This window comes from Squalius cephalus (assembly GCF_949319135.1).
Source record: "Squalius cephalus genome assembly, chromosome: 12".
Taxonomy (NCBI): Eukaryota; Metazoa; Chordata; class Actinopteri; order Cypriniformes; family Leuciscidae; genus Squalius; species Squalius cephalus.
Genome location: NC_137133.1, coordinates 3,790,690 through 3,816,226, shown reverse-complemented (window position 1 = coordinate 3,816,226; position 25,537 = coordinate 3,790,690). Strand labels below are relative to the sequence as shown.

Genomic DNA, 25,537 nt, shown 5'->3' with positions numbered 1-25,537 from the left:
GGCATATTACTGTAATGTGCACTGTCCCTGTTCAATAAACGAATAAAATAAAAACAGAAATCTGCATGCAAGATCGTCTCAAATGCTGTAGGCTACAAGAGATTCAAAGTTCTTGAGTGGAATCATAAACAATCAGTGTTCTCAGTTTGTGTTAGCACTTTAATGGCTTAGCAAGAGTATACAATTGAAGTACAAAGTATATAGAAACATAAAGAAAAGGAAAATGATTTTAGCTTAATTCTAAACAGCACATTTATTTTCATGAAATTGATTAAACAGTTGAGTATGAAATATGTATAAAAAAATGACATGCTGTTTTTGATGCTTAAAACTTTAAAGAGAATGTGTTTATCTTAAACTACAATAAAAAGCTTGAAGGGGCACTCAATATTTAATGTCAATAAATGTCAATATAAACCCAAGATGCCTTTCAAATTAGCCAGCGCAAAAATGCTGTGTGCACATTTGAATAAACTGTTGTTTTGTCTACATGTTTCTAAGTTGGATTTGTTTGTTGGGGGATTGCAATGACCCTTCTTTTAACCCTTTATGCACGGGATCTCATTCTATAGCCTCTGACCCCGCTGATCCCTCTCCTGGATGTTGGTTCTCTCGGGGCAAGGCCTCTGCCTGAACCATTACATGTCCGCTCACATTCCTCTTTGGTTACAAAGTTATTGCCATTTCCTCGGCAACCCCCAAACCAGAAATGCGAGCAAGAGCCAGAGGAATGATCAAAGTAGAAACGAGATGTCCATTCATAACAGGACCCAACATCTCGTCCCAAAGAGCACTCACTCGCAGAGGGTTGACGGACTGAACTGTAGTCCTAAAAACAAAGGAGATAATGTGTTGGAAAGATAGTTCATACAATTAAATAAAATGATATGATGATAGATGAAGCATAAAGGAAAATTGAGTGTGAAAATGAAATGAGCTATTATACCCTATCAGGACATCCTGCTCTTCCAAAACCATGAGCCGCTGTTACTCCATCCAGACAGCAGCCATATCTATTATCACACAGACAAACATAACATAGATAATGCTGTGAAATAGGATATAAATAGTCAGTTTAGGTTTTAATGTCTTCATTATATTGAATGGACCTTATTAAAATGATTCTTTCATCATTTACATTTCAAACATGCATGACTGTTTTTTTCTTCTTCTGTGGAACATAATAGAAGATATTTTGAAGAATATTTGTTACCCAACCGTTTTGGTTCCCATTGACAAATTCAATAGATGTCAATGGGAACCAAAACGGTTTGGTTCTTCTCAATCTTCTGCTTCACGGAAGAAAGAAACTCATACAGGTTTGGAATGGCATGAGAGTGAGTAAACTATGACAGAACCATCATTTTTTTAAGGGACTATCCTTTTAAAATAGACTGTCAGTGATTTATTTTATAGTAACTAGTACTATTATTAAAAAAAAAAAAAAAAAATACTTTTTTTAATTTTAATATAATTTTATATTTTTGAAAGAAGTCTCTAATGCTTATCAAGGCTGCGTTTATTTGATCAAAATACAGAAAAAAACAGTAATATTGTGAAATATTATTACAACTTAAAATAATAGTTTTCTATTTGAATATACTTTAAAGAATAATTTATTCCTGTGATGCAAAGCTGAATTTTCAGGATCATTACTCCAGTCTTCAGTGTCACATGTGACATCCAGTCTATTCACATGATCCTTTAGAAATCATTCTAAAATTCTGATTTATTATGAGTGTTGGAAACAGTTCTGCTGCCTGATATATTTGATGAATAAAAGGTTAAAAAGAACTGCATTTATTCAAAATAAAAACATATTTTCTAATAATATAAATCTTCTTTACTATCACTGTTTATCAATTTAACACATCCTTGCTGAATAAAAGTATTGATTTATTTCAAAAAAAGAAAGAAAAAAATTACTGACCAGTAGTGTATATTGTTGTTACAAAAGATTTCTATTTTTAAAAAATTTGCTTCTTTTTTTTTATTTTTATTTTTTTACTTTTTATTCATCAAAGTATCCTAAAAAAGTATCACAGGTTATGAAAAAATATTAAGCATCAGAACTGTTTCCAACTTTGATAATGAATCATCATATTAGAGTGATTTCTAAAGGATCATGTGATAGACTGGAGTAATGATCCTGAAAATTCAGCTTTGCATCACAGAAATAAATGATAATTTAAAGTATAATAAATTGAAAACCAATTATTTAAAATTGTAATAATATATCACAATATTACATTTTTTTATGTATTTTTGATCAAATAAATGCAGGCTTGATGAGCAGAAGAAACTTCTTTCAAAAACATTAAAAATAGTAATGTGTCCAAACTTTTGACCTGTACTGTATATATTATAGTGATCTTAGTGGAAACAAGATTTTTAAACTATTACTGTTTTTAAAATAATACTATAAAATATCAGTTATGCAAGTGTATTGATGTGTGGGCAGATTATATGACTATTTAGTTATGTATTACTGTATGTACCTGGACCTGTGACAGTCATCGTGGGCACAGCCTTCTCCACGAGGCCCAGAGGCAGCAGTGTGACCATCAGGACAGCAGCCGTAATACGACTGGGCACAATGGGGACCAGTCACAGAAGGGTATGGATCGCTTGGTCTGCGAACTGTCCACAAAGCAAATGTAGAGCAAGAATCAGCACATACACAATAGAAATAAACACATGAGTAATGGAAACAGGAATTTAAAACTGCTTTTGAATCATCAACATATTTGTGACAGCTTTTTAACCTGAGGTTGCATCATGGGTGTACGGCACAAATCCATGCAAGGAGCTCTCGTAAGCACCAGGGTCCTGCACGCTGGGCACCACTGAACCAAAGCAACACAAGTGCAGAATGAGTGCCTCATAGCTGTTAGATTTTGGTGTATTTGGCTGAGCAGTGGTTTGGGTGGCTCGCCAATGCATTAGATTTCTCCAATACATAAAATAAGTAAGCTTGACCAGAGTTCTTGTGGGGAGAAGAATTTATTGAAGGTTTGTAGTGTAGCAGTCCTTCAGCCGTGATGTTAGCATGTCGCCCTTCAACAATCTTAAAGGGTTAGTTCACCCAAAAATGAAAATTCTGTCAGTAATTACGCACCCTCATGTTGTTCCAACCCCGTAAGACTTTCGTTCATCTTCGGAACACAAATTAAGATATTTTTGATGAAATCTGAGTGCTGGATCACTCCTCCTGCAGGCTTATGGACACTATAACTTGCTGGCCCAGAAAATGTATTAAAGAGATCGTTAATATAGTCCAAGTGACTCCAGTGGCTCGATCTTAAGTTTATAAAGCGACGAGAATACTTTTTGTGCGCAAAAACTAACAAAAATAACGACTTTATTCCACTTTTCATTTCCTTCTCTCTGGACCTCGAGTCTTTTCAGGTAGTGTTTAAGCGTAGCGCGTCTGTGTTGCACGTCACCACATAACACACATGACCAGCGTCGGCCAATAGTGAGCCTACGTGGTGAGTGGTACGGTCCCATATATGTATATATACACGTAGGCTCACTATTGGCCGACTCTGGTCATGTGTGATACGTGGTGACGTGAAACACAGACGCGCTACGCTATTACACTACGTAAAAAAAACTCGAGGTCCAGAGAGAAGGAAATGAAAAGTGGAATAAAGTCGTTATTTTTGTTTGTTTTTGTGCACAAAAAGTATTCTCGTCGCTTTATAAACTTAAGATTGAGCCACTGGAGTCACTTGGACTATATTAACGATGTCTTTAATACATTTTCTGGGCCAGCAAGTTATAGTGTCCATAAGCCTGCAGGAGGAGTGATCCAGCACTCAGATTTCATCAAAAATATCTTAATTTGTGTTCCGAAGATGAACGAAAGTCTTACGGGGTTGGAACAACATGAGGGTGAGTAATTACTGACAGAATTTTCATTTTTGGGTGAACTAACCCTTTAACCCAAAGTTCTGTCTGTGTGACTGAACTTTATGCATGAAGACAAAAGGGCTACAAACACAGGAGAACTGTTAGGACCTCTCACAGGAGATCGATCTACACTTGTCTACCCAATCACACCCATCAGTTTCTATGGGCCATATGTCTGTATGGGCCATTTGGTTCACACCTTTACAGACACTGTTTTCAGTTGATTAAATCTAAGTCACAATGTAGATGAATCTGATGACTGAAAATACTAAATCTTTCATAGCACATAACACACCGTCAATGACCATGAATGAACTCACGTTGTGCTCCAGGGCAGGCCTGTATGTTGCAATTCTCCAAAGCATGAGGTCTGCTGAGAGAAGCACATCTATCATCTGCATATTGATTCTGATCCAAATCCATGCATACCACTCTGCGCTCGCGAGTACCGGTTCCACAGCTACGAGTGCACTGAAGGAGACAGAGAGAGGAACATACTTAGATCTGTTTGGCTTTCTCCTTTATTTCCTTCCTCTCCTTCCTTTTCTCACCAAGCTAAAATCATTGGTGTAGTATCTAAAAACTTGGTGACAAGCTGGTCTCTGACAGGATCTGGTGTCATGTGGACGTGTCAAACCCCTGCAGTGGTGCTCAGGGAGACGCTCTCCTCTGCCACCGACGCAGAACAGCTCCCGCGTCTGCTGGCCCTCACCACACGTCACTGAACACTGGAAGAAACAACAGAAAAGCACTTTCATCAATGTTAAAAATAAAAGAGCAACACCTGCAAAAAAATCTTCTGAGCATGTACAGGTCAAAAACATTACGGTTTTTTTTTATATTTTTGAAAGAAGTCTCTAATGCTTATCAAGGCTGCGTTTATTTGATCAAAAATACAGAAAAAAAGCAGTAATATTGTGAAATATTATTACAACTTAAAATAATAGTTTTCTATTTGAATATGCTTTAAAAAATAATTTATTCCTGTGATGCAAAGCTGAATTTTCAGGATCATTACTCCAGTCTTCAGTGTCACATGTGGCATCCAGTCTATCACATGATCCTTTAGAAATCATTCTAATATTCTGATTTATTATGAGTGTTGGAAACAGTTCTGCTGCCTAATATATTTGATGAATAAAAGGTTAAAAAGAACTGCATTTATTCAAAAAAAAAAAAATATATATTTTCTAATAATATAAATCTTCTTTACTATCACTTTTTATCAATTTAACACATCCTTGCTGAATAAAAGTATTGATTTATTTCAAAAAAAAGAAAGAAAAAAATTACTGACCAGTAGTGTATATTGTTGTTACAAAAGATTTCTATTTTTAAAACATTTGCTTCTTTTTTTAATTTGTTTACTTTTTATTCATCAAAGTATCCTAAAAAAGTATCACAGGTTATGAAAAAATATTAAGCATCAGAACTGTTTCCAACTTTGATAATGAATCATCATATTAGAGTGATTTCTAAAGGATCATGTGATAGACTGGAGTAATGATCCTGAAAATTCAGCTTTGCATCACAGAAATAAATGACAATTTAAAGTATAATAAATTGAAAACCAATTATTTTAAATTGTAATAATATATCACAATATTACATTTTTTTTCTGTATTTTTGATCAAATAAATGCAGGCTTGATGAGCAGAAGAAACTTCTTTCAAAAACATTAAAAATAGTAATGTGTCCAAACTTTTGACCTGTACTGTATACATAAATATTAATGGAATAATTACATACATCACCAAAAGGACCAACACTGTACTCGGCACAAGCGTGCTGGTTGCAGGCCACCTGGGAGGTTGGTTTCCTTAGGCCTTGTGCACTGCAGTGAGATTCATCCACCATTGCTGATGTTCTCTCATTAATACAGTACACAGTACGGGTCTGCGTGCCCCCACCACAGGGAAGAGAACACTCTGAATAGGTGTCGTATGTGTACCTACAAACACAATATATAAAGATAGTGACTATAAAGATACCCTACCTATCCGAGAGACTCGCTGAAAAATCCTCACCACTAATTCACAGACTGGAACACACATGATACAAACAATGAAAATGACATATAAAAGTCCTGCACAGTGGCCAGGGGGAATTCTGAGCCATTCCTCTTCCAAAATAGTGGCCAGGTCAGGTCACTATATGTGATGCTGGTGGAGGCAAAGGCTTTCTGACTGGCTTTTCCTCCAAAATATATCACAGTGGCTCAAAAATATTTCGATCTGGTGACTGTGCAGAACAGTTTTGGTGGCAACAGAAGAGTCAAGATGCGCATTTAATTCTGGAGTGAGTTGGGTAGCTGTGGTTTTGTGTTTTTTGGATACAATCCGAGTTATTCCTGTTGGATGTGGTTCGTATGAGGTAATGTGCTGAAGATACCATAGCTATAACGGTCACCAGCTGGAGTGCCCTTGAGAGCCACCAGAGGGCACTCCACACCAGACTATTTTCACTCTCACAAACTACATTTCCCAGAACTCACTGCCCGGACTCATCATCACTGATTGCTTTCACCTGTGTCTCATTACCCTGCTAGTTTCAGCCTATTTATACCATGTTCACTCACTGCAAAGTTTTGTTTGTGTCACACTGCATTTCTGAGCATTCTCCCTGGTTTCATGTCTCTTGGTTTTTTGGAGTTCTTGCCCTGTTACCTGGATTACTCTTTTGTAGTGATGGGAAGTTCGGCTCATTTTACTGACTCTCTCGTTCGATCTCGTTCATCAAAATGAACGAATCTTTTTTTGAGTCTTTTCGTTCATTTAAGGGGCTTTAAATGTTATACTTTTAACAGGCAAATTCCCCGAACACATCCACCTACGCAATCTTGATCATATTCTGAATTAAGAAATCATTATAATGCAGTCAAAAATAATTTACAGGGAACATAAATAATTACTTTACCTTCCGAGTCTTTCGTTCATTTTTCACGTGACAGACGCAATGAACGGATTGTTCATGAACGACTCATCACTACTCTTTTGCCTCTGACCCCTGCCTGTTTTGTTTTGTTTGTTTGTTTGTTTGTACGTACGGACTGCCTGCCTGTGTTTGACCTATTGCCTGAATTAAACCTTCACACTCTGCTCTTACTGATGGATAATCAGTGAAGATTGGCCACCAGGCCGCGCATAGGAGTGAAACCTCCAACACTATATTGGTCAGTGCTGCAGTTTCATTGTCCAACCCCTGTATACATTTCATTATAGATGCACAAACAAATCACACATACACACACACAAAAAAAAACACAAATTACTTGTAGGTGTCCAGATGGGTAGCGGCCCCAGGGCGATGTCTAGAGGTGACAGGACGAGAGTCATCCTCAAAAGCCACAATCTCCCCATGGCTCACCGCCTTTCAGCAGAGATAAGAGTGTTAGGATGAAGTGTTTGTGTGTGTGGTTTTGAGCTGTAGTCAGTGTACACGTACTCTGCAGACACCCTCCACACAGACGTCTCTGCGGCCCACGTAGCACGGTGTGCCGTCCACCACAGTAGGTCTGTGACGGTAGTAGAAGCTCTCTCCACTGGGCACACACACCAGCTCACATGGGTTTGAAGCTAGACCAAAACACAACAGGTCATGTGACTAGCCACATCTTATTACACCATAACAAAATATGAAAGCATCCAGAACTTTCTGACTCAACCATACATTACATCTAATTATATTTTTAAGACTTACTTTGTGTGTAAAAGTATTTCCCTCACTGTCATTTAAAGGGGGGGTACCATGGTGTTTCATGTATTCAGAGTTGTTTACAGTGTTAAAGAGATGGATTCTCATGTTAAACATGGGCAAAGTTTTAAAAAAATATTTTGGACGAATAACGGAGAATTTCTGTGCCTAAAATCTTACTTCCGGGTTGGTACAAGTTTCGGCTGGGTTCTTTTCGAACGTGGATCTAATGACGTAGATCAAAGTGGAACTCCTTATATGAGCATTTCTCTCGGAAAAGCTCGCCCGCGCGCACGTCGACCAGAGGAGAGCGAGACCGCGCACATCAACGCGCTTCAACAGGAAATCATCGGCAGCGCTGCATAGGATTTGTTCAAGAATGTCTCCAAAATAGTGTGTTTTTGGATGTGAGGGAAAGCTTACCGTGTCCACCAGCTTTCCAAAGAACTCAGTGTTACAGGAACAGTGGATGCCATTTGTTTTTCCGGGGCAGCAACGGAGTGTAGGAAGTGCGGTTGTGTGTTCTGGCCATTTCAGTGACGAATGTTTTATTAACAAGGCTCAGGTCGACGCTGGATTTGCAAATCGTTTGCTATTAAAACGTGGAGCGATCCCAGTGATAAAAGACCCCATTCATGTAAGTACAACTGGATCAGATTTCTGTCTTTTGCTGGAAATCAAGTACTACCGCTTGACTCTATAGCTCCGCCTCCAGGATCTCGGCTTTTTCCGGAGAGAATCGGAAAGCTGAATTTTTTATTTATAAATATAATAAAACGAAACACTTTTTTGAGATATTAAGGATGCACTACTACTCTATAGGTACTCAAGATTAACATGAGATTAGGTGAAACTGTGCATGTTATGTACCCTTTAACAAATGAAAGCTCCAATTTAAAGGTGCTCTAAGTGATGTTGGGTGACGTCACTTCTTGTTGACGTTCAAAGTATTGTCGAACAAAACGGAGGCTAGCTCGACCCTCCCTCCTCCTCATCCGCACACTAACCCCCCAAACCCCACCCCCAAATCATTCTTGCCGGTTATTGGCTGGAACAGTTTGTTATGTTTCGTGGTCCAGGCTGGGCCAGTTTGTTTTTGTTGCCGTTTGTGGAGCCTGGGCTGTCTACAGAGACCACGTTTTTTACAGTGTATTCAGGAGACAGGCAGCTAGCGGATAGTGAGGAGATGTTTGCTGTATGTGACAAAAAATGTTTTGGCCTAAAAAAACGCGTAGAGCACCTTTAAGTCTATGTGAAAATAACATATTAGACAACAAATCATTTTCTTATTTAGGCTTATTTTTCATAAAAAGAGATCTAAATGTAATAGCTAATACTACATTTAACAGTCAAACAGTTGTTGAATCAACAACAATTTTTTTCTTGTTTTAAGTGTAAATTTAACCAAATTGACAGAGGTTTATGCTCAAAATGAGAAAAAAAAAAGTCATTTGGATGAGAAAATGTATGTTTTTAGTAAATTAACCATAACTTTATTTAATTTTATATATTTAATTCAGCTACCTACCTTAAAAACATTAGCTGTTAGAGCTCAAATATACAAATAAACTTCCTAACGGAACGTCCTCATACAAAAAACTGTATAATCAATAAAATGAAATTTTACATTTCGCCTTGTGTCTTATACCTCCATAATATGGCTGCCAGGTGTAACGTTTTCCCTGGAACTCCATTCGGTCAAAATGAGAACACTGTTCTTCACGGAAATCTCGAGCTCCAACAGGGCATTCCTTTACAGAGGACAAACGTTATAGCGCTCTAAAACAGTTGTATTAAACATAGTGTGTGTGCATTTGATTGTGTGTTAAGTTGTTTACCTGTGTGTTACAGAGTTTGTAGGACTTGGATGGTCCCACGCAATTGTGTCCACCATCCGTCCTTAATAATAAAAGATAGATGGGTTATGAAAGCTCTAAAGAAAAGGGTTTCAAATGTACTAAACACACAGGTGTTCACCCACCTCATGGTGTTGCAGACCCTGGTTCTCACAGCTACTCCGGTGCCACATGTGCGGCTGCAGGCTCCGTACGGACCATACTGATCCCAGTAATCATCAGACGGCTGCCTCACCTACAGCAAACACACTATCTGTCATGGTGGGGACAAATCACTGTAAACCCTAACGCTCAAAATAATTAATTGGTTTGAGTAGGGCAAACTTAAATTAAACTAATTAGTTTAGTCAAACTTTTATGAGTATTTAGCTCTTTCTTTTTCTTTCAAGTTCACAGAACTGATATATTTTAAGTAAACTGCGCTGTTTCGTTGTTTTGAGTTGTATAAAATAATTTCTTTTAATTTAGATGAACTTAAGTTTAACTGAAACGGCTGGGATGTCTATTTCCCAGCATGCTTTGCCGATGGCACTCAAAAGGGAGAGTAAATGCTAAAATTAAGTGTATTATAATGTTTGTTTGTTTTTTTGTGCAAGATTAATGTTAAGTGGGAGATTTAGTAGTGATTAATGTTTTGTTATGCTAATTTAGAAGAATTTCTGTTAATGTTGGTTTTAGGATATGAAGTGCATGCAGTTTGATTTGAGAGCAAATAAAACCTTTATATACTGCACTCATACAGCAAGTGCTACTTTATAATATACTATTGTTAACATGTTAACAAATTAGTATAGCAAACTAGCTTGTTAAAGCTAGTTAAGTTTATACTAATAAAAGTGTTCACATTGAGATTACATGGAGGTTTTAAGTTAAATGTATGAATTAGTGTCCTCAAACATTTCAAGTTAATAACAATTAAAATGTATAAGTATAAAATAAAAATCTGCCAGTTCTGCTTACTTAAACTTTGAATTTCTTAACTTAAAAAATTTGAGGCAACTGACTGCCTTAAATTTTTTGAGTTTTGCCAACTTATTTGGGTTTACAATGCATATAGACAAAACCATTTTATATGGATCCCTTACACATTCTAGGTGAAAAGAACATAAATTTACTTGATCTGATTCTCTCCTCTGACATTCCAGCCAACAGGGAACATTCCCACAACTTTCACTAATGTTTTGTAATGTAAATGTTAAGATAAAACGTTCTTTAAATAACATTTATTAATAACATATTACTAATATTTGATATGCGTTCTCATGTTGTTGAGAGAAATGTTCTTGAAATGTCTTTATGATGTTGTTTTTACCTGAAACATTTTCAGAAAAAAAAAAAAAAAGTATTTACTTGATAAATGTTGACATTACATTTCTTGGAATATTACAAATAAGCATTCAAAGAATGATATATGTTTAGTAGGAGAATGTACCAAAATTAGCATAACATTTTAAATAACGATATATTAAAAATTTAGAAATATTACAAATCCATGAACTTTTGTTAGCTGGGAAAACATTTACTTAAGAGCTAAACTCTGACTGGACAGTCATTTCTGCAATCATATTAATTCTTGAGCGCATGTGTTTCATGTTAATGTTGTTTTACTCACACAGAAAACTGCAGAGGTCAAGCACAAGATCCCGAGAAGAGAGTGGACCATCATCTTCAACATAAGAATTTTTGTTGACCACAAATTCACAAAACACTGAAACATCTTTAATGAATAGTCACTTACCTTCTCACTGTCTTACTTCGAAAATGGCAAGTTCACCCAGTCACAGCGAGACAGTCGTGACACTGATGTCCATTCACTCAAGACTGAACATCTCTTCCTTTGTGCACACGTACATAAACGTACCAATACACACTACTCATATCAAGTTACAATTAACCCCTAATTGGGAGACAATATCATGCCTGACTACTACACAAATCTGATTTAGTCTGAGATCGTGATCACACTTCATCATTCATAACTGTTTGGTAAAGATGAAAAACACAGTTTGAGTTCTACACAATATATGTTTATTTAAACTAGTTCCATTATCATTTTATAATTTTGCAGTGCTTTGGAAGAAAGGTCAGAGGTCAAGTGTACATTTTCACAATACATGTTTCAAATCAGCTTTACAGAAAGATACTAGACTTGCAAGAACTGCCACTGTCTATAATGGGACCAGAGCCCCAAAAAATTATTATGAAAGCAAGAGACAGCATGATTATGAAAGCATAATTGTGTGATGTGTGACAGATCTCACAGTCAGGCTTTTTTCAATGTTCTAACTGTAGCGACTGGGCTATTGAATCATTTGTTCGTTTGGTCTGAATTAACAAATTCGGACTCTCTGTGTTGTCTAAGCACATTTCTTCTAAAAACATTCTTTGCTAAGCTTACTAAAGCTTTTAACCTCCTCCTTTAACATCTTGAGCATCTAAATTACCGGCATGGATTCACCAGGTCTGGGTTTAGGTTGCCTTTTGACATCATTTACAACCCTGCGATCCTCTCAGAGACATTCCAGGACCTAAAACTAACGTGCTTGTTTTCCCCTGTGGTGTGCTCCAAAGAGATGCACCAAAGAGATAACGAAAACTTTCTCCTGCTACGAGACATCACACACACACACACACACACACACACACAAACATCCTTTGGGTGTAATCTAGGATAGAAATATCCTTTTTAATATATGTACATTCCTATATGCATGTGTGATTAGTTTTGCCTTATAATGCGATTTATTTAGGACGGATAGTATGCGAAAATTAGTACGTCCCAAATCGTAGTATGTTGAAATGAGTATTCCAAAGATACCCGGATGGTCTACTATTTCCGTGCAGATCAATGCACACTCTAACGGCTAATATTGCCCACAACCCATTGCGTGCGGGAGGGAGGAGCTTTATGGTGATGGTGGTGAATGGTGCCACTAAACGTATAGTATGAAATCATAGGGGTGGAAGCGGTCTGTGACACGCTATCATCAAAGGTGCTATTTTAGTCCATTTCACTTTTCAGCAACCAAAATGACAGATGGTGGTTGTCACTGTGAAGGAGTCATTTACCTACACAATTGCTTCACTTACACCCCAACAGCTACAGTAAGATCCAGAGACCACGTAAACTACTTAGAAGAAAACCCTTGGATACTTGAATCAACAAAGCTGCATTGCTTAGGTGCCTATAACATTTGAAGATCTGTAAAAGTAATTTTTGTGGATGTTAAAATCTTTTCTTGCATCTCAATTTTAAAATGCAGAGACAACTAAGCAAGCCATGTTGATTACCCTGAAAACCATATTAAAAAATGCATGACACTGCATGTCTACTGTTCCATCAGAGCTGTCGGTTGAGCTTCTCTGCCTGCCTTTCTTTGGCATCCAAAGCGTATTTGGTGTCCTGGAGGTCCTTGACGGTCTCCAAGGCCTCCTGCAGCTCCTCGTCAAGGGCGTTGTACTTCTCAGTCAGTGTCCGGTTCTCCAAGCGGAGCTCCGTGATGTGGCGACTCAGCTCCAGGTTGTAATGACCGCAGTGCTCACGGAGCTGCTCCACCTCTCTAAGCAGGACCTCCATACTCCTCATCAGAGTCTCCAACTTCTCCTGCTGTTGTGTCATACTGCTGTCTTGCTTCAGTCCCAAACAAAATTCATAAAACTAATGAGAGGAAAATTGATCCAGAAACACGGACCAACACAGACTGCAATCCTCTCTCACGTGTCTCCCTGACTGATTTGTTAAATCCAGTTTGTTTAATCCCCTCCTTGTTTAAGCTCTTTCTTTTTCTGCCTGCTACTCTCCCGTTTCTTCTTCTATATACATCTACATCGGACAGCAAGTGGTGATGCTGTCATGATCCTGCCATCTAGTCTTTAATTTTCCCTGGTCTTGAGGCAGGATCATGACAGACCCATGTTTTATGTGTAAGCACATGGCCATTTGTTTGGGCTGTGTGCTTGCGTTGTCTCGTCACGTAACCCCGCCCCCTTGTTACCCTTGTTTAGTCATTATTAATTAATCTGTGTCACCTGTTGTTATCATTAGTTTCTCCCTATTTAATCCCCTTGTGTTTGCTGTCCTGTGCTGGTTCATTGTCATTCTTTATGTGAAACCAATCGTGAGTAACCTGTTGAAAGTCTTGTGAAGAGTTTGATCCTGTCTTAGCTGTTAGTTTATTGTTCAGTTTTCTGTCTGAGTCTTAGTCCAGTCTTGTTAGTCTTATATAGTCGGTCCTGTCTTGTTTTGCCCCCTCGTGGGTTTTGTTTTCCCTGTTTTTCTGTAATAAACGTAGTTCACTTGCATACTGTCTGCATTTGGGTTCATCTCCTTGCACCATCATAACAGATGCAATATTAGTGCTGTTATTGTTAACTACTAAAACTCGTTTTGGTTTAAAAATCATTTTCGTCAAGTGAATTAAAGCTTACATAAAATCTAAATGTTAGATGAAAAACTTGAAAAATGAAAACATGGAAATTACAGTTGTTGATGGTAATTTAAATAAAATAAGTTGAAGTTGTGGTACTAAAAGCTACAACTAAATAAAAATAAATAAGTGTAATAGAAATCACTAGTAAAACTTAGTAAAAATGACAAAAGCACATTAACATGACTAAAACTAAAGTGAAAATATAAACTAATAATTATATTATTATTAGCTAATTCAAAATATTAATACATAGTATATGAATAACACCAAAATAGCACTGTCCAATAACAGCAGAAATGTGATTTACTAGACAAAAACTTTACACGTAATTACACATAATATTGTACTAATATGTTAGCCTTATGTGACAAAAATATAGAGTTTGATTGGATAAATTAACTTCCTTTAATATCATCAAGAACATCAGTTATGGAAAGTGTTTTCTCCTCCCTTTATTTTGGTACCCAAACTATATGAATAGCTGCATTTTATTATATGCATTGAGTTATGTTTTATTCCTGTTGTCTGTGACAGACCAGACACATTTTGGGGTTGTGAGATCTAAAGGACATTCTGCTTTTTGTGTTTGTTTGTGTGTGTGTGTGTGTGTGTGTGTGTGTGTGTGTAATCCCCTTTCTAAGACGTTAATGCATCGATGCACACACATAAATTCGCATTACACTGTAAAGACAGATGAACTTTGGTCCATGTGCATCATCAAGTTGAATGATGTCTGCTCATAAAACTCTTAATGCGATCAGTCAAGCAAAGGCAGAAGTCTCGCTAAGCCATCGTAATCACCAAGGTGATTACCATGCCAATACTTTAACTCTAGACGATGTGGCTGCTTATCCAGTGCGCTGTCAGTATATGGTCCTCTCAGAATAGACACTATATATATAGATCTACTCTAATATAAGACATTTCTATTCTAATGAATGTGCAAAATGCACATTTGTAGAGTGAGAGAACTGTGCAGTGTGCCGCTATAAAAAGAGAGGTCACATTAGATTAAGTCTGTTGCCATAGTCTTTTAATCTGATGGCACTGACCTTATTCACAGCAGCGCTTTATTTTAATGTGAGGGATACATCTCTTTAGTGTGTTGTACTGTCATTTAATGCGTTTTTGGATTGTTCTCCTCATGAAACACTACAAAAATATCTTTCTAAGAAATTTTAGTAGACAAAAACCCCAGACAAGCTTTTACATACAGCTTTTTGTAGGGAATGCCATTGAAAACACATCAAAACTATCCCTCACAGTCTCACTTTCGTACCTGTGTGTCATGGCGCTGCTCTGAATAAGGTCTATAGTCAGGTGCACAAATAAAGCTAGCTAGTCCAGCCATGTCAAAAGATATCAGGCATCAGAGATTGCGGTGAGGAAGAAGCGACAGAGAGAGAGAAAGCCACCAAGAGAGCTTTCCTAAATTATCGCCACATTCAACTTGTTACACAATCATCACTGCTGCTAAAAAAGTGCTTCTGACATGTAGTACTTTTGTCATGAGTTATGACCCTGCAATTCTTTCTGTTGTTCTTTCTGTTTGGCAAAAAGAAGAAGAAGAAAAAGTTTAGCATAAATATTTTTTTTTTATCCAAAATATTTTATAGGCCCACATATTAAAAATACAATAACAAATATTCAAACTAGTATATTCAAACTTTGAAGAAATATTACAAAATATTATTGCGGGGCGATAAAATACAACAGAACAATGTACAACACAATGTAATGTATCAGGGTTATTTCTGTCTTTAGTTTCCTTGTGTTTTAGGGGCTGTTTACACACTCTAAAAAATGCTGGGTTGTTTTAACCCAATTTTGGGTCAAATATGGACAAACCCATACGTTGGATTAAAAATGCATTATAAAAATGTAACCCAACGGCTGGGTTTGTCCATATTTGACCCAAAATTGGGTTAAAACAACCCAGCATTTTTTAGAGTGCATGACACCGTTTTCCACTAAAAACTGAAAACTTTATGCATTTAGACCATTCATTTACATGACAATAACGTTATGACAATTAACGGTTCCTGAAAACGGGGATTGTGTCTCCGTGTAAACTACAAAAACGTGAATCTGTGAAAATGGTGACAGCATGCACTTCCTATTAGACATTCTCTGGTTTAGTCTATTATATAGCCTATGTTTCTTTACAAAGTGACATTGCCAACTACTGGAATGGAATGAAAATACACCCTTTTAAATAGTTCATGTGAATGGGGATCATTTTGATACTGTCATCTGTACAAAGATAAAACTTTTCTGTTTTAGTACATCGTTTTTGTCATGTAAACATACTTGGTTTTCCCTGTTCCTGTTTGCCTGTTTCCATGGTTTCTTATTAAGTACACACCTGTTCTGTTTAAGTGAATTAGCTTATTAGAAATAAATTAGTGTATTTAAACCCCGAGCTCTCCTCCGTTCTTTGTCTTGCATTGAAGTTATGTTGGCTGTGTAGTGTTCATTTCTCCTGAGTTCATTAACAGTATCTTCAATCGTGCATTCTGCTCTTTTTGAATCGTTTATATACTCACCGTTAACCAGAAAGTAACAGTTTGGTATTTCTTTCGTATTTCACAAATTTGATTATATAAAATAATTTTTAAAATACACAAATGGCACACCAAAAAAAAAAAAAGATCAGTAAAAAATATAGAATATATTTAACCCTTTCATGCATGAATTATGATAACCTCAGTCAGGATTTTTTTTCCTATGTGTTTTTATTGCTCTTAGGGCATGAAAAACAAGAATTGATTTTTATTTTATTTTTTTACAAATTTTTCAAAGAGATCTTCAGATGTCCACTTGAGTGGACAGCATGCGGTTATGGTTTAAACTGAAGATATACTGTATTAAATATAAGACAATAATCAAACAGATAAAGTATGTGAATTTAACAAACTAATCAATGCAATTATATCAAATCATGTGAAAATTATAAAATATATACAAAAAATATAAATGCAAAATATTGCAAAGGCTTCATACAACTTCATACAAGTTGCACTTCGCATATCTTTGATATCAGAACATGAGGACGTGATTCCATCAGAGTTTTCTACAGCCTGTCAAAGTACAACTGTGGAAACCACTCAGATGCTCCCTCCAGTGTACCAGAGTATGGAGATTTACCCTTATTAGCTCATCATTCTGATTATGTTCAAGATGGACATGCACATTTCTATCATAGCCCTCCTCTGAGAAAACCTAGTGATACGTTTTTTCTCATCTGAAATGATCAGTGTTGGGGGTAACGCATTACAAGTAACATGCATAACACATTCAGATTACTTTTTTGATGTTACAAGTAAAGTAATGTGTTACAAGTAACATGCATTACCTAATCAGATTACTTTTTGATCTAACAAGTAATTAACTACAAGTAACATGCATTACCCAATCAGATTACTTTTTGATGTAACGAGTAAAGAAACGCATTACAAGTGTCATACATTATGTAATCACATGACTTTTTTCAATGTCAATGAAAATTACATTCTAATAATACAAATACATTTATTTACAGTAAAAAAAGTCACTGCAGATTAAGTTTTTAAGTTTTAAGTTTCAAAAACAATATTCACATTATAATTATGAATTGTAGCTGAAATATAGCAATTGATGCATGACGTCCACTACAGTGGACATGTGATTAATCAGAGTTTTCTCTCAATCTAAAATCAAAACTTGGAAAATTTTACTGTGATATGACTCATTAGATATTGCTTGATGCTGCAATATTTTTTTACCTACAAGAGTCTCCTAGGATAGAAGGAATCGGTGGATATTCCGGAGCAACTTGGCATGTCTGACTGACCCTTGGCCATCTTGGTTTGGAGGGGGAAAAAATCGAAACACAAAGGCTTGCCACTTGGTTGCAATTTATAGGATGATGCACCAGGGTCCAATGAAGAGGCTGATGTGCAACTTTGCCATAAAAACCCGTGCAAATTCAAGAAAATGCTTTTTTAATAGCTGTCCACTGTAGTGACCACTATGCGTGAAAGGGTTAAAATACAAATAACTATATATACAACAAAAATAATTAATAAAAATATTATAAATTATAAATATTCACAATAATAAAATAAATATTCCTAAATGATGAAAAAATATCAAAAAGTAGGCGTAGGGTGTAGGGGTGTAGAAATGTATATATATTCTCCCAGATATATTTCTCCCATATTTTTGGAATAGAACATGTTAATTTTTACTCAACTGCACTTGATTTTGTTTTAGTGCAATGAGAAAATAAAATGGTTTAACATGTGCGGACAATAAATGTGTTGCAGCCACTTCCGCTGTATCATAGCAACGCTACTGTAAACAATGCTGGCACCATTCACCATTCGTCTTCTCTCTTTCACCCTCTCTTCATGGTTTAATTTTCCTTTCTAGTGGTTATTAAAACAGGTGAACATGCACCAATCCGAACTTTTCGCAGGGGATGAGGCAGACGAACCTGGGCCATCTGTTGAGTCAACAAACCAAGAGGAGAGAATAACAGCCCGTCGCCTCCGCATAGCCGCACGATATGAGGCCGAAACACGGTAGACATTCATCTCATTATTCAGTTGCTCAACTATTTTCAATAGTTAGTAATAAACATATACTTCTCAGACATTTAAGTCACTTATTCTGGTTTAATGACACATTGTATTATTATTTTTTTGCAGCCAACAGCTTGGTGAAGATTCCCATGGAAAGTTGGATATTAAAGAAACACGGAAAAGTCAGAAGGAAGTGGAGCAAAGGGAAAGGGTCAATATATATATTTAATATAAGGACAAAATAGTATTATATATATTGCAATATTCTGTTTAATGATGGTCTGTTCAGATAATTAGCATTATCATACAAAAATGCAATAGCCTAACTGGGATGATAATTAAGAAATATCTTAATAATTAAGAGTATTGTAGATTTGAATTACTGTACTGTACTGCATATTGCACATAATGTAAGAGGTAAGTTAGATCAGTTTTCAGGATACTGTCCTCTCCTCTTTTTGCAGCACACGGCAAAATTAACAAGTGATGGTATAGAAATGGTGACCAACATTCAGGTAGCAGCAGACGCCAGAGAGTCCGACAGGAGAAAAGAACAAGAGGAGGCATGTCGACTGAGGTACATGCAATTAAACACTTTTTTTTGTTTCCATAGACAATATTACTAAAATGTTTTACACTGGGAGAAACAAACAATATGACAATAAGCCATTTGTATTCACAATAAAAATCATTTGATTTTGTGAAGGAGAGAAATTTTGGAAAACGAGGCCAAATCAAGTCAGGAAAAGTTTGAGGAGATCACTCGCAAATGGACAGATGCTAAAATGAAACAGACCCCGCTAGATCTGAGAGATGCTCTGAACAACCAGCAACAACTCTGTGAGCAGATTGTAGCGGACAAGAATAAACTGATCAGTGAGCTACAGCAGGTGAACACACACACACTTCAACATGCAACAAATGCATCAAGAAACATATGAAGAGTTAAGATGCAAAAGCCTCTAAGTGCCATCTGAAATTTTCTTCTAGAATGATCATTTTTATCAAGCTTGTATATTTAAGGTCAATAATTTCAATTAAATGGCAATGCAAATTTCCTACTAATTGTCATTTAAGTGAAATTACTGAACTTAAATATACGAGCTTTATAAAAATGATCATTCTAGAAGAAAATTTCAGATGGCACTTAGAGGCTTTTGCATCTGAACTCTTCATATAGACTCAAAATTAAGAGTGTTTGTGTGTAGGAGCTGAAGGCAAGTGATGATCGCTATGTGAAGGACCTGAAAAGACAGGCTAATGACATAGACCTGCTGACCGAGAGGATAGAAGAACAGGCCTCAAGTCTAAAAAAGTCAAACCGGGAGGACCTGCAGCTGATTGAGGTGTAGTACTGCCCCCTGCAGGCTGGAGGCCATTTTTGCAGATACAAATCTTTATTCCATCCTTCATAATTTTCTTCTGATATGTCGAGCAATATGCATAATGGAATAAATATGAATGCATACTATTTTCAGTCATATACCATTTCTTTTCTGTGAACATTAAAGAACTCGTTTGATGAGGAGAGGAGAACGTTGCTAACCAAACACAGGCAGAAATGGGAGCATCAGATGAAGGAACGTAGTGAGAAAGAGGTACAGCATGTAACATGTAACACACACATGCACAAGGGAGTAAATCAGGGATCCGTTCTATTGATTGAAACCAATATGAATGTAAATACCTTTGATTGAAACCTTTTAGACAACAGATGCATATTTTTCTGCAGCTGAGGAACATGATGAAAGGTTTAAGTCTCCTTGAGGAGTATGAGGACTTGCTGCAGAAACTAAGGGTTCAGACAGCTGAAGAATACAACATAAACAAAATCAGTTGGGATACAGAAGTACAGGTGAATATGGATTTAATGACAAGAATAACTACGAGAATAAGAATGTTACTGTATATACTGCTTAGATGTAACTATACTAGATACAGTAATGCTATAGGTACAAATAAAACACTGATTATGTGTGTATCTGTGTGTGTGCAGAATATAAGGAAGAATGTACAAGAGGTGAAGTTCATCTGCCATATGAAAGAAGAAACGCTTCATTACAAATTTGAGACGCTAAAGAAAAGAGAGGAAGAGAACACCATTTTAAAATCCCTATTGAAGAGGAAAATCATTAGGTATTGAAAGTTTTACAGGTTAATCTTAGTACACTTTTTTTTAAAGTGACGTCACTGTTCACTTTAGTGACAGTAAAGACATTTACATCATTGCAAAAAAATATGCCAAATAAATGCTGTTCTATTTTTCAAAGAATCTTAAAAAGTATCATAGTTTAAGCAGCACAACTGTTTTCAACATTGATAATAATAAGAAATGTTTCTTGAGCACCAAATCAGCATATTAGAGTGATTTCTGAAGGATCATGTGACGCTGAACACCGGAACAGTCTGTCTTTTCATTTTAAATTGAAATCAAATGTCAAAATATTACTGATTTCACTGTATTTTTCATCAAATAAATGTATATTTTTTAGGGTTGTCAAACGATTAATCGCATCCAAAATAAAAGTTTGTTTTTACATAATATATGTGTGTGTACGGTGTATAATTATTTTCTATATATAAATACACACACATGCATGTATATATTTAAGAAATATTTGCATGTATATACTGTGTATATATATTTATATTATATATAATTTATATTATATATAAATATTTTATATATAAATAGCACATTTTTCTTAAATATATGTGCATGTGTGTGTATTTATATATAGAAAATAATTATACACCGTACACACACATATATTATGTAAACACAAACTTTTATTTTGGATGCGATTAATCGCGATTAATCGTTTGACAGCCCTAATATTTTTTTTAATACAGCAAAACCCCATTATCTGCCCATTTAGGTTTCACTGTAATGCCTTACATTCTTGTGCAATAAATAAATGAGCTCAGCAAGAATCATTACCAAATACTTAAAGATAAAGCGACACTGTAAAAAGTGAAACCCTGATCTAACCCTTTAAAAATGACTTTCCTTATGTAGTAAGGTAGATTCAGTCAAATTTTATTTTAGTTTTGACTTGAATAAAACATACCACCCAAAGCATAGGTTACTTCAAAACACTTTTTGATAGAATGAAAAATTAGGTCCATAATAACTGTGATTCTGGTAATCTCACCCTATTGCAGGAAAACAGTCGAGAATACTGATGAGTAGTATTCTTGACTTGTATTTAGAACTTATCTGAATTTTTCAGAATGCAGGATGTTCTTAACAACCTAAAGACTAAATGCGGCAATCAGGAGAAGCAGTCAAAAGCAGAAAACCAATCAGTGAGCAATGACTACGCCCACATGAAACAGCAGTACAGAGACATGCAGAAGAAAGCAAGGTGAGCAAACTTACATCATAATCTAGAAACACGTTCGGACAGTCCCTGGACGTTCCTTGTGTTTGTGTGTGTGGACAGGCACTTTGCAGCGCTCGATGCCGAGCATTTTGAGAAGCTGTGGTTGATGTATGAAGATGAGGTTAAGGCCCTGGCACACAGGGCACTAGAGACTGACCGAATTATTCACGAGCAGCAGTTGGGTCTGGCTTGGGTGTCTCCTCTGGCCCCCTTCATGGAGCGCTCCGGCCCGATCAAACAGCAGACCTTCAGGACGGACTCACAGACCGCTGCAGATATCCTGCAAGGTGAAACAAGAGGACAATCTGAGGGCCTGGAGAACACTGGAGTTAACAGAAGAACAGTGAAGAGAATTCTGGAGCTGCTATGTGATGAAATGGTGAGTGTGTGTTTGTGGCTGATTCCTTAGTTAAGACACTTTTGGCTGTCTTGAAATCTTGAAAAATGTCTGTGTTAAAACACATATTGGATATCCTACAATACAGGGTCTTATCATGGCCTCAAAGTTGGCATGAAGCACAAGTTGCGACAGTCTTGTCTTCCCTATATATCAGAGTGAAACGGCTTCTTGAGCAAGAACAAATGTAGGGCGGGACTTGATTTTGTCCATGGGGAGTTGATTGGATCGTTGGATGGTTGTGGTTTGCTATTGCTGTGATGTCATGTGAGTGACAGGTTGTCCCGCCCTCGCACCAGTAAACACGTTATCCGATAAGAGAAGATGTTGTTGCAAGAGGGAGGGGAAGTTATTTTTGATTAAAGATTATGCGCATATGAATTAAATAAGAAATAATGTTGTTCATTCATAATAAATACTGCAATATTCCATAACGAAATAAGAATGATCCATTTTAATTTCATGGTGATTTTGATTTGGTCACCCTCATGTGTAATTCCAAACCTGAATGACTTTCATTCTTGTATGGAACACAAAAGAAGATATTTTATGTTTAAACATAATGTTATAATATTTATTATGTCTTGTCCATATTGTGAAGTCAATCGGTTCCAATGTTGTTTAAGACTCGTGTACAAAAGGTTTTAGTTCTTAAAGGGATAGTTCACCCAAAAATGAAAATTAGCCCATGATTTACTCATCCTGAAGCCATCCTAAGTGTATATGACATTCTTCTTTCAGACGAAGACAATCAGAGTTATATTAAAAAATGTCCTGGCTCTTCCAAGCTTTATAATGGGAGTGAATGGGTATATGTCTTTGGAAGTCCATCAAAGTACATCCATTCATGATAAAAGTGCTTGTGTAAGAAAAATATCCATATTTAAAACTTTATCAACTAATATAACTAGTTTCCGGCAAACGGCCGTACGTTTACGCCAAAAGAGTAACCCTTGAACTTGACGCACAACGTAATGACGGACGCGGTTGCCCAGCCCTGTTTGTTTGAACCACGAGAGGCGCCAAAGCTTACGCTACTCCTACATCCTACGTCATACATCGTCAAGTGTTACTCTTTTGGCGTAAGACGACTTGCGTAGGCCGTCTGCCGGAAGCTAGTTATTTTAGTCGATAAAGTTTTAAATATGGATATTTTTCATAAGAACGCATCGCTTCACTTCAGAAGGCCTTTATTAACCCCCCTGGGCCGAGTGGAGCACTTTAATCAGGGATGGATGCGCTTTGATGGACTTCCAAAGACATAAACCCATTCACTCCCATTATAAAGCTTGGAAGAGCCAGGACAATTTTTAATATAACTCCGATTGTATTCGTCTGAAAGAAGAATGTCATACACACCTAAGATGACTTCAGGGTGAGTAAATCATGGGCTAATTTTCAGTTTTGGGTGAATATCCCTTTAAAAGTAGAAACTCCTAATTTTAACAATTAAAAACACTATAAATCTATAATAGAAGGGAAATAAAATATTCTGGTAAGGAACAGGCCCATAATAGAGAAATTCTTGTTGATTTAACTTTTCAACTCTTAAAAGTTAAGAAAAATAAGTAAGGAGACATCATAAATGATTTAAAGTGATTATAATATATCCTTTAAAACTACAACAAACATGTTTTTCTTTTCAAAATCCTCTATTTCAAAAATCACCATTGTATGTATGCGTTTTTATGTATAAACTATTGCGATATCTTATCATTTCTCTTTTTCTCTCAGGGGTTTCTCGTAGAGAGTAAACTGCTAAAGCTGTTGTCTCATCTGGAGAAGAATGAACAGTCCCTTATAAAGCTAGATGCCATTTTCTCGGTAAGTACAATTATACCTGTAATAAATTATTTTAATTTAGCTATATTAACGTAATCTTATTTAAAATGCTAAAAATAATAATAATCACAAAATCAAACTAACACTATATTTGTGAGCAGCAGAAGCACCAGAGGTACATCTTAGATAGGAGGGCCTTCGTATGGAGGCCTTGGAGTCAAAAAAGTAGAGAACCACTCAGTTAGACAAAAAACAGTCTGAGTTGATTTCTTCTGTCTTTTCTGCACACAGGCAATAGGGATTGAGAGTGAAGTGGATGTGTATAAAATGGCTGAGTTCTTTATGAATTACAAACAACATGGCGGAGAGCAGAGGGAACAGATGGAGGTAAAAGTGGATCCCATCACCTGAGTTCAACCTCTCACTGTGTTTCCACTCTGGAAACAGACCTAAACATGTTCCACTTCTCCTTTGTCTTTTTGTTAGGAAGAGGAGACAACCAGTGCGCAGGGAGAATCAGTTGAAGAACCCTCTGACCTCATCCATCCTAATGACCTACTAGTGGCTCTGAAAGACTTTACTGCCCAATACTGCAGGCCATAGTCAGTGCACTTGCATTTCAAACCTAAAAGTTTCTGTCATCACACATGTTCCCTGAAATCTGCTGTATGCTATTATGTGTCCAGTGATGTCCAGGCCTCGCAGAAGAGCAGTTTTTTGGGGTTGGAAATGAGAGATGACTCAGAGGATGAAGCATACTGGGAAAGCATAGCTAATGTCATGCCAGAGTCCAAACTCAAGCTCTGGAGTGCTATAGATACAGCTCTCAACAAGCACCAGTAAGTGTGCATTTCATAGTCAATCATTACAGCATATAGCACCCAAATCAAAACCTTGAATTTGACTTAAACCTGTATTAGTAATAATAAGGATGTTTTATCCTCAGCACTGCACTGACTGAAAGGGCTGAGCTTCTGGTGGAAACACAGGATGTACAACAACAGAATACTGAGCTCAGACAGCTCCTGCATCTTTATACATCCTCCAAGGTGACTGAGTGTGTGTTACATGATGTTAAGTTTCAGTTTGGCTGTTAGCTTCAAATCATCTAACTTGATTTCTCCTGATAGGCTAGTGCTGAGACAGAGACCCAGACCACCAGAATGAGGCAGTTCCCCATGACTTGAGCTTGAACATGTAAATTGTAGTGCTGAAATGCATATTTTCCATCAGATGCATAGGGTTTTTTTTGTGTGTTTTTTTTAAACACTGATTTTTTTTCCCCAAGGTATGAGTAAGAAATAAATCATTTTCAACACAAGAATCTGGAGATGTTTATTTTGAGACATGAATTGATTACATTAATTTTTCTGTGATTCCAGTGGAATAATTTGTATAATTTTACATTTTGTGTTATAGCAACTAAATGTGCAAATGTTCGTTTTATTTTGTTTTTATTTCTTTAATAACACATTGGCTGATGTATCATCATCCTGTGCTTGCTAAATTTATC

The 25,537-nt window shown here is 36.5% G+C and overlaps 2 protein-coding genes across 4 annotated transcripts; one reads left to right on the top strand and one right to left on the bottom strand.

The window, feature by feature from the left end:
• Positions 1-89: 89 nt before the first annotated feature.
• Positions 90-11,303, bottom strand: paplnb (papilin b, proteoglycan-like sulfated glycoprotein). Of its 2 annotated transcripts, none has more exons than XM_079888993.1 (14): positions 11,203-11,303; positions 11,077-11,130; positions 9,590-9,699; positions 9,447-9,507; positions 9,257-9,359; positions 7,360-7,490; positions 7,187-7,284; positions 5,665-5,866; positions 4,467-4,643; positions 4,236-4,386; positions 2,766-2,846; positions 2,499-2,640; positions 947-1,013; positions 90-829 (listed from the first exon to the last, which is right to left on the bottom strand). In XM_079888993.1, exons 2-14 carry the CDS (start codon positions 11,128-11,130, stop codon positions 548-550), a joined length of 1,659 nt encoding a protein of 552 aa, XP_079745119.1. In that variant the 5' UTR covers positions 11,203-11,303; the 3' UTR covers positions 90-547. The 2 variants fall into 2 exon arrangements, with proteins under 2 accessions (XP_079745119.1, XP_079745120.1); XM_079888994.1 differs by having other exon boundaries at positions 141-829; positions 11,219-11,287.
• Positions 11,304-13,553: 2,250 nt separating this feature from the next.
• drc1 (dynein regulatory complex subunit 1 homolog (Chlamydomonas)) lies at positions 13,554-25,343 on the top strand. Of its 2 annotated transcripts, XM_079887425.1 has the most exons (17): positions 13,554-13,582; positions 18,308-18,459; positions 18,586-18,670; positions 18,924-19,036; positions 19,166-19,349; positions 19,668-19,805; positions 19,971-20,057; positions 20,192-20,314; positions 20,456-20,595; positions 21,693-21,827; positions 21,906-22,224; positions 23,977-24,066; positions 24,316-24,411; positions 24,511-24,626; positions 24,711-24,863; positions 24,971-25,073; positions 25,155-25,343. In XM_079887425.1, the coding sequence occupies exons 2-17, from the start codon at positions 18,329-18,331 to the stop codon at positions 25,209-25,211; spliced, it is 2,070 nt and encodes a 689-aa protein (XP_079743551.1). In that variant the 5' UTR covers positions 13,554-13,582; positions 18,308-18,328; the 3' UTR covers positions 25,212-25,343. The 2 variants fall into 2 exon arrangements, with proteins under 2 accessions (XP_079743551.1, XP_079743552.1); XM_079887426.1 differs by lacking the exon at positions 13,554-13,582 and having other exon boundaries at positions 18,254-18,459; positions 25,160-25,231.
• Positions 25,344-25,537: the final 194 nt, after the last annotated feature.

Excerpts from the sequence above, each read along its gene's own strand:
- paplnb (XM_079888993.1), bottom strand. The coding sequence starts at position 11,130 with ATGATGGTCCACTCTCTTCTCGGGATCTTGTGCTTGACCTCTGCAGTT. Across the intron at positions 9,360-9,446 it reads ACAAACTCTGTAACACACAG|GAATGCCCTGTTGGAGCTCG; the intron begins GTAAACAACTTA and ends TCCTCTGTAAAG. Across the intron at positions 2,641-2,765 it reads CACCCATGATGCAACCTCAG|TTCGCAGACCAAGCGATCCA; the intron begins GTTAAAAAGCTG and ends CTTTGTGGACAG.
- drc1 (XM_079887425.1), top strand. The coding sequence starts at position 18,329 with ATGCACCAATCCGAACTTTTCGCAGGGGATGAGGCAGACGAACCTGGG. Across the intron at positions 24,067-24,315 it reads AGCTAGATGCCATTTTCTCG|GCAATAGGGATTGAGAGTGA; the intron begins GTAAGTACAATT and ends TTCTGCACACAG. Across the intron at positions 25,074-25,154 it reads ATCTTTATACATCCTCCAAG|GCTAGTGCTGAGACAGAGAC; the intron begins GTGACTGAGTGT and ends TTCTCCTGATAG.